At 42.8% G+C, this 16,533-nt stretch overlaps 1 protein-coding gene across 1 annotated transcript in view; it reads right to left on the reverse strand.

The window, feature by feature from the left end:
- Positions 1-16,533, reverse strand: part of LOC138664166 (cytochrome P450 2F2-like) — a 52,436-nt gene that overhangs the window by 17,435 nt on the left and 18,468 nt on the right. Inside the window, exons 3-7 of the mRNA XM_069750623.1 lie at positions 10,430-10,579; positions 4,220-4,380; positions 3,559-3,735; positions 2,485-2,626; positions 2,213-2,400 (exon numbers count right to left, since the gene is read on the reverse strand). Of these exons, the coding sequence (XP_069606724.1) occupies positions 2,213-2,400; positions 2,485-2,626; positions 3,559-3,735; positions 4,220-4,380; positions 10,430-10,579 (818 nt within the window). The remainder of the gene's footprint in view (positions 1-2,212; positions 2,401-2,484; positions 2,627-3,558; positions 3,736-4,219; positions 4,381-10,429; positions 10,580-16,533) is intronic.

The following is a 16,533-nucleotide window of genomic DNA, read 5'->3' on the forward strand; positions in this document are numbered from 1 at the left end:
TGAACAGCTTAGAGATGCCCTTAATCTGGTAGACTGGGACAATATCCTCAGAAATGAGAATACAGATAATAAATGGGAAATGTTTAAGAACATCCTAAATAGGCAGTGTAAGCGGTTTATACCTTGTGGGAATAAAAGGACTAGAAATAGGAAAAACCCAATGTGGCTAAACAAAGAAGTAAGACAGGCAATTAACAGTAAAAAGAAAGCATTTGCACTACTAAAGCAGGATGGCACCATTGAAGCTCTAAAAAACTATAGGGAGAAAAATACTTTATCTAAAAAACTAATTAAAGCTGCCAAAAAGGAAACAGAGAAGCACATTGCTAAGGAGAGTAAAACTAATCCCAAACTGTTCTTCAACTATATCAATAGTAAAAGAATAAAAACTGAAAATGTAGGCCCCTTAAAAAATAGTGAGGAAAGAATGGTTGTAGATGACGAGGAAAAAGCTAACATATTAAACACCTTCTTCTCCACGGTATTCACGGTGGAAAATGAAATGCTAGGTGAAATCCCAAGAAACAATGAAAACCCTATATTAAGGGTCACCAATCTAACCCAAGAAGAGGTGCGAAACCGGCTAAATAAGATTAAAATAGATAAATCTCCGGGTCCGGATGGCATACACCCACGAGTACTAAGAGAACTAAGTAATGTAATAGATAAACCATTATTTCTTATTTTTAGTGACTCTATAGCGACAGGGTCTGTTCCGCAGGACTGGCGCATAGCAAATGTGGTGCCAATATTCAAAAAGGGCTCTAAAAGTGAACCTGGAAATTATAGGCCAGTAAGTCTAACCTCTATTGTTGGTAAAATATTTGAAGGGTTTCTGAGGGATGTTATTCTGGATTATCTCAATGAGAATAACTGTTTAACTCCATATCAGCATGGGTTTATGAGAAATCGCTCCTGTCAAACCAATCTAATCAGTTTTTATGAAGAGGTAAGCTATAGACTGGACCACGGTGAGTCATTGGACGTGGTATATCTCGATTTTTCCAAAGCGTTTGATACCGTGCCGCACAAGAGGTTGGTACACAAAATGAGAATGCTTGGTCTGGGGGAAAATGTGTGTAAATGGGTTAGTAACTGGCTTAGTGATAGAAAGCAGAGGGTGGTTATAAATGGTATAGTCTCTAACTGGGTCGCTGTGACCAGTGGGGTACCGCAGGGGTCAGTATTGGGACCTGTTCTCTTCAACATATTCATTAATGATCTGGTAGAAGGTTTACACAGTAAAATATCGATATTTGCAGATGATACAAAACTATGTAAAGCAGTTAATACAAGAGAAGATAGTATTCTGCTACAGATGGATCTGGATAAGTTGGAAACTTGGGCTGAAAGGTGGCAGATGAGGTTTAACAATGATAAATGTAAGGTTATACACATGGGAAGAGGGAATCAATATCACCATTACACACTGAACGGGAAACCACTGGGTAAATCTGACAGGGAGAAGGACTTGGGGATCCTAGTTAATGATAAACTTAACTGGAGCAGCCAGTGCCAGGCAGCAGCTGCCAAGGCAAACAGGATCATGGGGTGCATTAAAAGAGGTCTGGATACACATGATGAGAGCATTATACTGCCTCTGTACAAATCCCTAGTTAGACCGCACATGGAGTACTGTGTCCAGTTTTGGGCACCGGTGCTCAGGAAGGATATAATGGAACTAGAGAGAGTACAAAGGAGGGCAACAAAATTAATAAAGGGGATGGGAGAACTACAATACCCAGATAGATTAGCGAAATTAGGATTATTTAGTCTAGAAAAAAGACGACTGAGGGGCGATCTAATAACCATGTATAAGTATATAAGGGGACAATACAAATATCTCGCTGAGGATCTGTTTATACCAAGGAAGGTGACGGGCACAAGGGGGCATTCTTTGCGTCTGGAGGAGAGAAGGTTTTTCCACCAACATAGAAGAGGATTCTTTACTGTTAGGGCAGTGAGAATCTGGAATTGCTTGCCTGAGGAGGTGGTGATGGCGAACTCAGTCGAGGGGTTCAAGAGAGGCCTGGATGTCTTCCTGGAGCAGAACAATATTGTATCATACAATTATTAGGTTCTGTAGAAGGACGTAGATCTGGGTATTTATTATGATGGAATATAGGCTGAACTGGATGGACAAATGTCTTTTTTCGGCCTTACTAACTATGTTACTATGTTACTATGTATAAATTACATGGATTATCTTTACCTTTGGTATCGTGTATCCTTTAAACTTTATATCATGCAAGGCAGAATGGGGAAGACCATTGGGAATTATGCTGGCGTATCGCTGCACCTCATGGATCACAGCGTCGGTATATGGCAGAGACATGCGATGCCCCAAGGAAGGCCATTTCTCCGAGCCAAGAACATGATCTATTTCAGCCTGTACCTTTTCTGCAATTAAAAAAGCAAATAAGCAATTTAAACACTGTAAAAAGGAAGATCAAAGATAGCAATGATGCTACTGCTATTACATACTCTGAATCTCTGGATATTCCAACATGAATTTAATGGCCCAGCGGATGGTGGAAGAAGTAGTTCCTGTCCCAGCAATAAACAGGTTGAAGGTTGTCATGGTCAAGCTCTCCAATGTGAAGTGTGAACTTGGGTTATTGGCTTCCTAAGGAAAAGACACATGGCAAAATGTAAGAAGTAGGATATGACTGTAATGCTATAGATGTTGGAGTGATGTAAATTTACTGCAGGGGAAATTACAGTTCACTGCTCTTACCGCACCTACCCGGGTTGGCCTTGTAACGACAGCAATTGCTTGGTTTCAGGATCACTCTCCAGCAAGGAGATGCCTTCATTTACCCTTGTTGAGTGTATGTACATCCATATTTTAGAATTACGGTATTGTAGCTAATCACAAACCTTCTAATGTCCCCTATTGGGCCTACCTCATCTCAGATGGCCCCAGAGCAGTCAATGTTTGTCTATCTCTGTTCTCATACCCATTTCTGCTCAATCTAACTTCTCAACATCTCTCCATTTACCGCCTTTCTGCTGTATTTCATCCAAGTCCAGATGTCCCTATCAAGACTGTCCTCAAACATCTCTCTTTCAGGCTTGCCTTCGACACATTACTAACAACATTCCTTGCAATGGCCTAGACCTCACTCAAATGTCCACTCTGGCCTTCTGACTATCTCCTTAGGGCCTACAGTTTGTCATCTGGGCTACACAGACTCCCGTGGCACTCCATGTTGTTACAGCCACACACCGACTATCTACCTGGTCACACCTCATTTTATAGCCTGTAGCCCCACGTTGGCATCCAGTGTTTACGAGTAACATTGAAGGTGTAATTCATTCATCCTGCATTTTTGGAGTGTCAAGAAGTAAACAAAAGTTTTGGTGGTTTAACTATACGAAGTGGGTTTGAAGTCACACTCAGACCCTGAGAGAGCCTAAAGACTCCCGTGAACGCAAGACAGTAGTCAATAATATTTCCACCAAATTGGTAAAAAACATCTTTTGATGTTCTGACTTTAGTAAGACATCTGTAAGAACCATGGATATCTACAGCTGATGAAAATGTGTTTTACATACCTCATCTATTTTATTTAGAAAACAGTCCACAAAATCTCTTGGACAGTTAGTGTCACGTGTTAGTACGTGATTGTCAATGAGTCCTCTAAGGAATGTCTGCAGCATGGCGGCATTCTGAAAGATCTTGTTGTGTTCTCCTGGGAGCCATCTCAGAATTTGAGGAAAGGCATTGTAAAGCTGTAGAATATGAACACACCACAGTAAGTCAAAGTTATGTTTTCTACACCCAAATGCAAAGTAGTCTGCAACATGGAGTGCTAACAAAGTGCACAAGGTTAAGGTCCATTACAAACCCAGTCCCAAAGGAGAAAGTCCCCCAACAAACCTTTGCTCGACCCTCCAGTCAAACAGCAATGTTTGGAGATAGGTTGCCTCACCTAATTAGAGCTTGGGGAGAACCCATCTTTCGTTCAGCATTTTGGACATCCACAAAGTGAACCGGTACCCAGAGGTGGACATATTGGTGTAACCACAAAGGGGCCCAAGAGGTAAAGAAGCCCACATCCACACAGGCACATTAGGGGGTGCAATATGACGAGCTAATCGACTGGAAATAGCCACGTGCTATTACTGCACAATGATCGTCTTCTGTCAGTTTCCACCACTGTAGGGTCATGGCAGGGAATTCATTCTTGCAGATAATTCGATTTTCTCTTCTTACCTGGAAACCACGCTTCCCAAGGAAAGTGAGGTTCTCGTTGATCATTTTATGCAAGGTCTGGAAGGTTTTATCTTGTGTGTCAAACCGATCTCCAAACACTATGGAGCAGATCGCATTGGAAACAGCAGCTGTCACCTCAGGACTTGGATTAAAAGGTTTCCCTGGAGGTTGAAGACCAGAAATATAGAGATTAATGCAAACACACATACAAATAGTAAAAGAATGGTCAGGAAAAGGTGGGAGGATGATCACATGAACATTAATTTTTGATGGTTTGGTTTTTGATGCATATTGCCTAGCAATAGTGTCCTAAATTGCTTAACATTACATTTACACAAGTTTTTTGGTGTGAATATCTCTCAATTAGTGACTTTTTGCAACAAATTCATCAAACCATTTGCACCTTTTATTAAAGTGTTGTAATTTTATAGATGGGCTGAGGGTGGCTGAAGATGAGATGGTAATAATGGGTACTTTGGAGGCTGGGAGGAGGTTAAAGGCAGCTCAAAGCCAGCTAGAGGCGGTCTTGCTGAGTAAGGCTGAAAGGAAGAGGGAATTCATGAATTTGGCCTATTACCAGGAGGGTGAATCAGTGGGTCATTTGCTGTCGCTGGTGGCATCTGCCCAGAGAAATACTTCCTTTGTTCACTCTTTGGTGACTGGGAGTGGTGTTGCTGTTTCTGAGACTTCAGAGATTTTGGAGACTTTTGCAGATTTTTACGCAGACTTATACTCCTCGGGTAGATGGGTCAATGGAGGACACGGTGGTGTTCCTTGAGGAGTTGGAGCTCCCGAGGCTGAGTGACACAGCTAGGGAGGATTTGGAGGCTCCCATTACGGAGGAGGAACTGGGACGGGCATTGCAGTCGTTGGCTAATGGGAAGGCGCCTGGCGTAGACGGATTTCCTGCCGAAATTTATAAAAGCTTGGGGGAAGTGTTGATCCCTAAATTGAAGGCGGTCTTGGAAGAGGCTACGAATGGTGGAAGGCTACCGGCATCTATGCGGGAGGCCACAATAGTGGTGATTCCAAAGGAGGGGAAAGACCCGACACAGCCGGATTCATATCGGCCAATTTCTTTGCTTACTATCGACGTTAAACTCCTGGCTAAGGTGTTGGCGATGAGCTTGATAAGTGTTATTTCTGGCCTGATACACTCAGACCAGTCTGGCTTTATGCCTGATAGGTCAACTGCGATTAATCTACGAAGGCTGTATATGAACTTGCAACTCAAAGCCGATAACTGTGGCCAGAGAGTTATTGCATCTTTAGACGCTCACAAGGCGTTCGATAGTGTGGAGTGGGGGTATCTCTGGCAGGTGTTGCGAAGAATGGGGTTTGGACCGCAGTTCATATCATGGATTCAATTAATGTACTCGATGCCGATGGCCAGGGTTAGGGTAAACGGGGAGTTGTCACGGACCATACAATTGGCTAGAGGGACGAGACAGGGGTGTCCGCTTTCCCCCCTTTTGTTTGCTCTGGCGGTGGAACCACTGGCCGCTACGCTTCGACAGTCTGATGAGATGACGGGGTTTCAATATGGGGTGATTGAAGAAAGGGTGGCTTTGTATGCGGATGATATTTTGTTGTTTCTGGCTGACCCGGTTGCATCCTTGGAGGGAGCCATTGGGATTATTGAACGATTCGGATCAGTGTCAGGACTTAGGATAAATTGGAGTAAGTCTATCTTGTTTAAGGTGGACGATGTGGATGGGGAGCCATTGGAGGACGGGCGACTGGAGGTGACGAGTAAATTTAAGTACCTGGGAATATGGGTATCTATGCCGGTCACTGACTATATACATGAGAATCTGACTCCAATCTTGGGTGCCCTCAAGGCAAAAGCGGATGCATGGCTTAAGCTACATTTGTCTGTGGTAGGCAGGGTGAATCTTATCAAAATGATTCTGATGCCGAAAATATTGTATATTCTTCACAATGCGCCGGTTTGGATACCACGTGGGAAATTTAGACAGATCAACTCTCTGTTTAGGAATCTGATTTGGGGGAGGCAGCATCCGCGTATCAAACTGGAGACACTTCAGCGACCCAAGGATGATGGGGGTCTGGCATTGCCTAACCCTGAGTTGTACTTTCTTGCAGCCCAGAGTCAGCATTTAAGGGGCTGGGCGCATGAAGGGTCATCTGGGGCAGTACAGCGGTTGATGGAGGTGGTGACAAAAAGAAGGCCAGTGGTGCAATGTTTGGAGGATGGATCCTTGGAGAGTTTGGGGAAGCTATATCCGACTTTGCTGTTGATACGCAAGCTGTGGAGTAGATTGAGGCACATACGTGGGATCACGGACTTGACTAGATACTCGCCGCTATGGCATAATAACAATCTGAAAGAATTTGAGGCATTGGGGGTACTGATAGAGTGGTTGGGCAAAGGGATTCAGTATGTGTATCAAATAATTGAACAAGGTGAACTGAAATCATTTTCCCAATTGCAGGCGGAATTTGGTCTTGGGTCTGCAGGGGAGTATCAATATTTGCGGATGAGGCATGCCTTTGGAGCTCAGAGTAGGAACGGAGGTATTAGGATTCAAAGGGATATAGTACTGGAGTATGTGTGTAATGATGGGACGACTGGAGGAGTCATATCCACTCTGTACAGGGATCTGTTGCACACTTTTCTATTGGGGTTTCCAATAATGGCAAGAGCTAAATGGGAAAGGGATTTGGGCCCAATAGATAACGAGACTTGGGAGTCGGTGTTGGAATGGATCCCAAGACTGTCGCTGAGTGAAACGTATAGACTGTCACAGCTCTATGTGATACACAGAGTTTATAGGTCTCCGATGGTGCTATATAAGGCAGGATTGCGTAATGACTCTGAATGTCCGAGGTGTAAGTCTACGGATGCAGACATTTTCCATATGATGTGGACATGTCCGAGGTTGGCTGCCTTCTGGGTGGTAGTTTTGAGTCGTATGGAAGGTGCGTATGGATGCACGGTGCCAAGGGATCCAGTTGTCTGTTTGTTGGGATGCGTGGATGAGATTGGAGTGGATAAACACCTAAAGATAGCTATAGCCAGATTGCTATACATGGCTAGGAAGGTGATAGCCCGAAATTGGATTAGGGAAGAGCCGCCGTCAAGAGGAGAGTTCCTCCAGTATGTGAAACAGGGCCTGACACTAGAAAAAGGGATTTATAAGAAGAAAGGGAAAACTGAAACGTTCAATAAAATGTGGTCTCCATGGATTGCTATGGGATAGTAATGTGAAGTGTGGCTTATACGAATGGTTGAGGGATTAGATACTCTATTGTTTTAATGATGGTAGTAATTAACAAGATGAGCTGCTTTGTGGGGTGGGGGTGGGGGGCTTTGGGATCGAAGGGGGCTGTTTGAAGGGGGAGGGGGGGGGAAATACTCTATATTGAAAATGTAAATGTAACATGTTAATTGCCTTGTTATTCTTAATAAAAATTTATTTGAATAAAAAAAAAAAGTGTTGTAATTTAGTTAGTGTCCTGATTTCTACTTCAATGTGGCTTTTCCAAATTTTTAGACCGATCCACGAAATGAGACTTTATTTAAAAGTTGCAACTCCTGTCCCATCCAGAGTTATTTTATATATGCCAGTTATTTTGGTGCATTCTTTGCCACAGTTTGTGAAAATGTCGAACTAAAAAGTTACAATTAAAGACAGAAAACAAAAAGACAATTTTTTCAAAATTTGTTCAAAAATTGATGAATCATCTGCAGCATTTGGATTAATTTAGCCCCAAAAATGTCAGTGGAAGCCTACAAGTCAAAAGCAAAAAGTTACTTAAAAAACCTAGAAATGATGAAGCAAGCCCTTAATTCTTGTTGCCACCTTCCCAGAGCCTTAATTTTTTTGTTATTTTATTTAGTTTTTATTGGTAACTTTTCTTCTTTTTACAGTGTTCACCATGCAAGATACAGTGGGGGAAAAAAGTATTTTGTTATTTAGTCAGCCACCAATTGTGCAAGTTCTCCCACTGAAAAAGATGAGAGAGGCCTGTAATTGACATATAACAAAATATTGAGATGAACTTTTGTTAATGACCAAATACTTATTTTCCACCATAATTTGCAAAATAAATCTTGCCAAATCAGAAAATGTGATTTTTCTGGATTTGTTTTCTCAATTTTGACTCTCATAGTTGTGGTCTACCTGTGAAGTCAATTACAGGCCTCTCTCATCTTTTTCAGTGGGAGAACTTGCACAAATGGTGGTTGACTAAATACTTTTTTTCCCCACTGTATATTTTAATAGTGTGGACTTTTATGGATGCAGCAATATCCATTTGTCCATTTATTTATTTTTGATTTTTTTTTGCAGAAAAAACGGGATTTAAATTGTTTGAAAATATTTTTAAACATTTTTTAAATGGTTTTACATTCTCCAGTACCTTCCATCACCCCAAGGAGACATGAATTTGCAGTCAGCAGTACAATGCACTACAATACTGCTGCAGTGCAGTGTTGCAAATTTAGCAATCTCCTATTAAAGGGAATCTGTCACCCCAAAGTTGGCCTATAAGCTAAGGCCACCGGCATCAGGGGCTTATCTACAGCATTACAGAATGCTGTAGATAAGCCCCCGATGTCACCTGAAAGATAAGAAAAACAGGTAATATTATACTCAGCCAGGGACGGTCCCACTGCGGTCCGGTCCAATGGGCGTTGCTGTCCAGGTCCAGCGCCTCCCATCTTCATGCTATGTCGTCCTCTTCTTTTCTGTTGAGGGCAGAGCAAAGTACTGTAGTGTGCAGGCGCCGGGAAAGGACAGAGAGGCCCGGCACCTGTGCACTGCAGTACTTTGCCCTGCCCTCAACAGGGCAGACAAAGTACGCCTGCGCAGGAGCCGCGGCAGGAAGAAAAAAAGAGGACGTCATTGTATAAAGATGGGAGGCGCTGGACCCGGACCGCGATGCCCATGACACCAGACTGCACCGGGACCGCCCCTGGGTGAGTATAATCTAACCTGTTTTTTTTATCTTTCAGGTGACATCGGGGGCTTATCTACAGCATTACAGAATGCTGTAAATAAGCCCCTGATGCCGGTGGCCTTAGCTTATAGGCCAATTTTGGGGTGACAGATTCCCTTTAAGCACTATCTGTGCACCCCTTACCCCCATTAGGGGGTATAATTGCTACGATTTGGGACAGCCCCAGTTGTGGTAGATATAGGCAGATCGAATACAGCTAGCTCCAGCCAGGTATGAAGCAGATTTAGCTCCTGAACTGTCTGGGAAGAGGTTAAAGGGGTTTCCTGATCTTGGAAAACTTTTTTCCCCCAGCTGCAATTTGTTTGATTCTCTGCTACTCCCCAGTGTCTTTTTGGAAAAGGTGACATCAAAACAACAGCGATGCAGCCAACCAATGACTTAAGAAGCTCGTGCCGTCAACTTGGGCAGAGCCAATGAGCTCAGTTATTAGCTGCAGCGATATTGACGTGGCGGTACGTCAGTGCTTCCAACAATAGCAGACATTGGTAGCATTCTCTGAGACTATGTTGGACCTGGGCAGGGAGAATAAAGCATTGGTTTATTTTACAGAATTCAAGAGTTTTCTGAAAAAAACTTTAAACTTTAAATTGGGTGGGAGAGTAGCCAATGAACCACATCTAGTTATCTAGATTAGATCATAAGTCTATTAGTTCTTCCACCACTTTGCCATGGATCCAATCAAGTACTAGTAAGAAATAGGTCGGACATCGTCATTGAGCATCGGTGTTCAGTTAGCACTGTTGGGGGTGACTACAAAAGCATATTACGAAATGAAGGGTTTGTGGATGCAATCCGCACTGCTGAAATCCATGTAGAATCAGGATATCAGATAAAAGAAAGTGGCTTATTCAACGCGTTTCAAAGTGCAAATGACTTCTTCCTCAGGACATAACCACATGTACACAGAGATGTACATGTGGTTATGTCCTGAAGTGGCTGAAAAACTAAGTCCATGAAAGCACCTTTTTTGTTGAGCCTTTCTTCTTTTTCAATCAAGAGATACAACAACACAATTTTTTTTGGAAGGCAGAGCCTCAGAGATAATAGGAGTCTAAAGGTTGTTGTGGTCATGCCGTTGCCTAGAGGTTTCTACGCTTGACCCCCTGTCTTGCATGGTATCCAGTGTTTCCAGTGAACTGTATCAGGGATTTTGACCCTCTCACGACATTTTAATCTTTCCAGAAAAAGCTTTGTGTTTCCATGAATAAGTAGAAAATACTTTACCATTGCGTTCCTTAAAGATTTCAACCAAAAACTTGGCCTCCTCGATCACCCTTTCCTCAATGCTCCTCTTGCCCATCCCAAAATCCTTCAAGGTGGCCAAGGAGAACCTTCTCTGGTGGAACCAGTGTGGCCCATTGGAAAAGACCAAACCTGAAAGGCAAACAAAAAATAATAATGCAAAATTAGGATTAAAGGACAATTATCAGTATCTGGAATGGTTGGCAGTCAATATGGCCAACATTTCACCTAACCCATTGCTCAACACTAAGGCCCTGATTCATCATTGTGGTTTCTCCAGTTTTCAGGGGTATTTTATTCTATATTAGTGATATAAGTATTTGCACCTTATTCTTTATAAATGTTTTGTGCTATTTTTTTCAGTTTTCCTCTGACTTATGTTCACATAGATTTTTTTTCTGCATGAAAAACGACAAATGTTGTTTGCATACATTATGCATTTTTATGCATTTTTCATCTGTTTTTTAAAGCCTTTTTATGCATTCAATTAAAATATTAAATGAATTCAATTATTTGTTTTAATTAAAATGAAGAAAAACATGGTTTAAAAAAACACTAGAGCTCAAAAACTGTAAGGAAAAAAAACAACTCGTGAATGATATTTTAACCCCTTTACCCCCAAGGGTGGTTTGCACGTTAATGACCGGGCCAATTTTTACAATTCTGACCACTATCCCTTTATGAGGTTATAACTCTGGAACGCTTCAATGGATCCTGGTGATTCTGACATTGTTTTCTCGTGACATATTGTACTTCATGACAATGGTAAACATTCTTTGATAGTACCTGCGTTTATTTGTGAACCAAAATTTTTTTTTGTTAGGGAGTTATAAGGGTTAAAAGTTGACCAGCAATTTCTCATTTCTACAACACCATTTTATTTTAGGGACCACATCTCATTTGAAGTCATTTTGAGGGGTCTATATGATAGAAAATACCCAAGTGTGACACCATTCTAAAAACTACACCCCTCAAGGTGCTCAAAACCATATTCAAGAAGTTTATTAACCCTTCTGGTGCTTCACAGGAATTTTTTGAATGTTTAAATAAAAATGAACATTTAACTTTTTTTCACAAAAAATTTAATTCAGCTCCAATTTGTTTTATTTTACCAAGGGTAACAGGAGAAAATGGACCCCAAACATTGTTGTACAATTTGTCCTGAGTATGCCAATACCCCACATGTGGGGGTAAACCACTGTTTGGGCGCATGGCAGAGCTCGGAAGCGAAGGAGTGCCATTTGACTTTTCAATGCAAAATTGACTGGAATTGAGATGGGACGCCATGTTTCGTTTGGAGAGCCCCTGATGTGGCTAAACATTGAAACCCCCCACAAGTGACACCATTTTGGAAAGTAGACCCCCTAAGGAACTTATCTAGAGGTGTGGTGAGCACTTTGACCCACCAAGTGCTTCACAGAAGTTTATAATGTAGAACCGTAAAAATAAAAAATCATATTTTTTCACAAAAATTATCTTTTCGCCCCCAATTTTTTAGTTTCCCAAGGGTAAGAGAAGAAATTGGACCCCAAAAGTTGTTGTACAATTTGTCCTGAGTACGCTGATAGCCCATATGTGGGGGTAAACCACTGTTTGGGCGGATGGGAGAGCTCGGAAGGGAAGGAGCGCCGTTTGACTTTTCAATGCAAAATTGACAGGAATTGAGATGGGACGTCATGTTGCGTTTGAAGAGCCACTGATGTGCCTAAACATTGAAACCCCCCACAAGTGACACCATTTTGGAAAGTAGACCCCCTAAGGAACTTATCTAGAGGTGTGGTGAGCACTTTGACCCACCAAGTGCTTCACAGAAGTTTATAATGTAGAACCGTAAAAATAAAAAATCATATTTTTTCACAAAAATTATCTTTTTGCCCCCAATTTTTTATTTTCCCAAGGGTAAGAGAAGAAATTGGACCCCAAAAGTTGTTGTACAATTTGTCCTGAGTACGCTGATACCCCATATGTGGGGGTAAACCACTGTTTGGGTGGATGGGAGAGCTCGGAAGGGAAGGAGCGCCGTTTGACTTTTCAAAGCAAAATTGACAGGAATTGAGATGGGACGCCATGTTGCGTTTGAAGAGCCACTGATGTGCCTAAACATTGAAACCCCCCACAAATGACACCATTTTGGAAAGTAGACCCCCTAAGGAACTTATCTAGAGGTGTGGTGAGCACTTTGACCCACCAAGTGCTTCACAGAAGTTTATAATGCAGAGCCGTAAAAATAAAACAAAATTTTTTCCCATAAAAATTATTTTTTTAGCCCCCAGTTTTGTATTTTCCTGAGGGTAACAGGAGAAATTGGACCCCAAAATTTGTTGCCCAATTTGTCCTGAGTGCGATGATACACCATATGTGGGGGGAACCACTGTTTGGGCACATGGGAGGGCTCAGAAGGGAAGGAGTGCCATTTGAATGCAGACTTAGATGGAATGGTCTGCAGGTGTCACATTGCGTTTGCAGAGCCCCTAATGTACCTAAACAGTAGAAACCCCCCACAAGTGACACCATTTTGGAAAGTAGACCCCCTTAGGAACTTATCTAGATGTGTGCTGAGCGCTTTGACCCACCAAGGGCTTCACAGAAGTTTATAATGGAGAGCCGTAAAAATAAAACAAAAAATTTTTCCCACAAAAATTATTTTTTAGCCCCCAGTTTTGTATTTTCCCGAGGGTAACAGGAGAAATTCGACCCCACAATTTGTTGTCCAATGTGTCCTGAGTGCGCTGATACCCCATATGTGGGGGGGAACCACTGTTTGGGCGCATGGGAGGGCTCGGAAGGGAAGGAGCTCCATTTGGAATGAGGACTTAGATGGAATGGTCTGCAGGTGTCACATTGCATTTGCAGAGCCCCTAATGTACCTAAACAGTAGAAACCTCCCACAAGTGACACCATTTTGGAAACTAGACCCCCTAAGGAACTCATCTAGATGTGTTGTGATAGCTTTGAACCCCCAAGTGTTTCACTACAGTTTGTAACGCAGAGCCGTGAAAATTAAAAAAAAAAATCTTTCCCCCCAAAATTATTTTTTAGCCCCCAGTTTTGTATTTTCCCGAGGGTAAGAGGAGAAATTCGACCCCAAAAGTTGTTGTCCAATTTGTCCTGAGTACGCTGATACCCCGTATGTTGGGGGAAACCACCGTTTGAGCACATGGCAGAGCTCGGAAGGGAAGGAGCGCCATTTGGAATGCAGACTTAGATGGAATGGTCTGCAGACGTCACATTGCGTTTGCAGAACCCCTAATGTACCTAAACAGTAGAAACCCCCCACAAGTGACCCCATATTGGAAACTAGACCCCCCAGGGAACTAATCTAGATGTGTTGTGAGAACTTTGAACCCCCAAGTGTTTCACTACAGTTTATAACGCAGAGCCGTGAAAATAAAAAATCTTTTTTTTTCCCACAAAAAATATGTTTTAGCCCCGAGTTTTGTATTTTCCCAAGGGTAACAGGAGAAATTGGACCCCAAAAGTTGTTGTCCTATTTGTCCTGAGTACGCTGATACCCCATATGTTGGGGTAAACCCCTGTTTGGGCACACGGGAGAGCTCGGAAGGGAAGAAGCACTGTTTTACTTTTTCAACGCAGAATTGGCTGGAATTGAGATCGGACGCCATGTCGCGTTTGGAGAGCCCCTGATGTGCCTAAACAGTGGAAACCCCCCAATTATAACTGAAACCCTAATCCAAACACATCCCTAACCCTAATCCCAACAGTAACCCTAACCACACCTCTAACCCTGACACACCCCTAACCCTAATCCCAACCCTATTCCCAACCGTAAATGTAATCTAAACCCTAACTGTAACTTTAGCCCCAACCCAAACTGTAGCTCTAGCCCTAACCCTAGCCCTAACCCTAGCCCTAACCCTAATCCTAACCCTAGCCCTAACCCTAACCCTAGCCCTAACCCTAGCCCTAGCCCTAACCCTAGCCCTAGCCCTAGCCCTAACCCTAACCCTAGCCCTAACCCTAGCCCTAACCCTAGCCCTAACCCTAGCCCTAACCCTAGCCCTAACCCTAGCCCTAACTCTAACCCTAGCCCTAATGGGAAAATGGAAATAAATACATTTTTTTAATTTTTCCCTAACTAAGGGGGTGATGAAGGGGGGTTTGATTTACTTTTATAGCGGGTTTTTTAGCGGATTTTTATGATTGGCAGCCGTCACACACTGAAAGACGCTTTTTATTGCAAAAAATATTTTTTGCGTTACCACATTTTGAGAGCTATAATTTTTCTATATTTTGGTCCACAGAGTCATGTGAGGTCTTGTTTTTTGCGGGACGAGTTGACGTTTTTATTGGTAACATTTTCGGGCACGTGACATTTTTTGATCGCTTTTTATTCCGATTTTTGTGAGGCAGAATGACCAAAAACCAGCTATTCATGAATTTCTTTTGGGGGAGGCGTTTATACCGTTCCGCGTTTGGTAAAATTGATAAAGCAGTTTTATTCTTCGGGTCAGTACGATTACAGCGACACCTCATTTATATCATTTTTTTATGTTTTGGCGCTTTTATACGATAAAAACTATTTTATAGAAAAAATAATTATTTTGGCATCGCTTTATTCTCAGGACTATAACTTTTTTATTTTTTTGCTGATAATGCTGTATGGCAGCTCGTTTTTTGCGGGACAAGATGACGTTTTCAGCGGTACCATGGTTATTTATATCTGTCTTTTTGATCGCGTGTTATTCCACTTTTTGTTCGGCGGTATGATAATAAAGCGTTGTTTTTTGCCTCGTTTTTTTTTTCTTACGGTGTTTACTGAAGGGGTTAACTAGTGGGCCAGTTTTATAGGTCGGGCCGTTACGGACGCGGCGATACTAAATATGTGTACTTTTATTGTTTTTTTTTTTATTTAGATAAAGAAATGTATTTATGGGAATAATATTTTTTTTTTTTCATTATTTTGGAATATTTTTTTTTATTTTTTTTTACACATTTGAAAATTTTTTTTTTTACTTTTTTACTTTGTCCCAGGGGGGGACATCACAGATCAGTGATCTGACAGTTTGCACAGCACTCTGTCAGATCACTGATCTGACATGCAGCGCTACAGCCTTCACAGTGCCTGCTCTGAGCAGGCTCTGTGAAGCCACCTCCCTCCCTGCAGGACCCGGATCCGCGGCCATCTTGGATCCGGGGCTGGAGGGAGCAGGGAGGGAGGTGAGACCCTCGCAGCAACGCGATCACATTGCGTTGCTGCGGGGGGCTCAGGGAAGCCCGCAGGGAGCCCCCTCCCTGCGGGAAGCTTCCCTGTACCGCCGGCACATCGCGATCATCTTTGATCGCGGTGTGCCGGGGGTTAATGTGTCGGGGGCGGTCCGTGACCGCTCCTGGCACATAGTGCCGGATGTCAGCTGCGATAAACAGCTGACACCCGGCCGCGATCGGCGGCGCTCCCCTCGTGAGCGCCGCCGATCGCGCTGGACGTACTATCCCGTCCATGGTCATAGGGGCCCACCCCACATGGACGGGATAGTACGTCCGATGTCAGAAAGGGGTTAAAAATCTTATTCATTTTGGCACTACTGTAAAACGCTGCTTTTTTTTCCACATGGAGAAAAATAAACATAAGGCGCCACATGTGAACAAGAACTTAGACAGATTCATAGTGGATGCTTTCCTGAAACGGAAAGTACTTGCAAGCAGCATAATACAAAGAATAGCAGGTTTACCCAGAATCCTTTGCAGTAGGCGGAGCTATGCAAATCATCTCTTTCCACCCCAGTCTAATCCACAGCGCTCGGAATCGCCAAGCGTGCAATGCTGCGGATTAGTTTCTAAATTTACTAATCCGCAGCATTGCACGCTTGGCGATTCCGAGCGCTGTGGATTAGACTGGGGTGGAAAGAGATGATTTGCATAGCTCCACCTACTGCAAAGGATTCTGGGTAAACCTGCTATTCTTTGTATTATGCTGCTTGCAAGTACTTTCCGTTTCAGGAAAGCATCCACTATGTATTTCCTTTAAGTAGAGGGCTTTTCAGTCTCTTTCGTCCCGCTACATTTAGCCCAACTTGGGTCTCTCCCTAAGGTGGCTAGCATGTATGTATCGCTTGCTCACCGAGCCC

Source organism: Ranitomeya imitator, chromosome 2 (genome assembly GCF_032444005.1).
Source record: "Ranitomeya imitator isolate aRanImi1 chromosome 2, aRanImi1.pri, whole genome shotgun sequence".
NCBI lineage: Eukaryota > Metazoa > Chordata > Amphibia > Anura > Dendrobatidae > Ranitomeya > Ranitomeya imitator.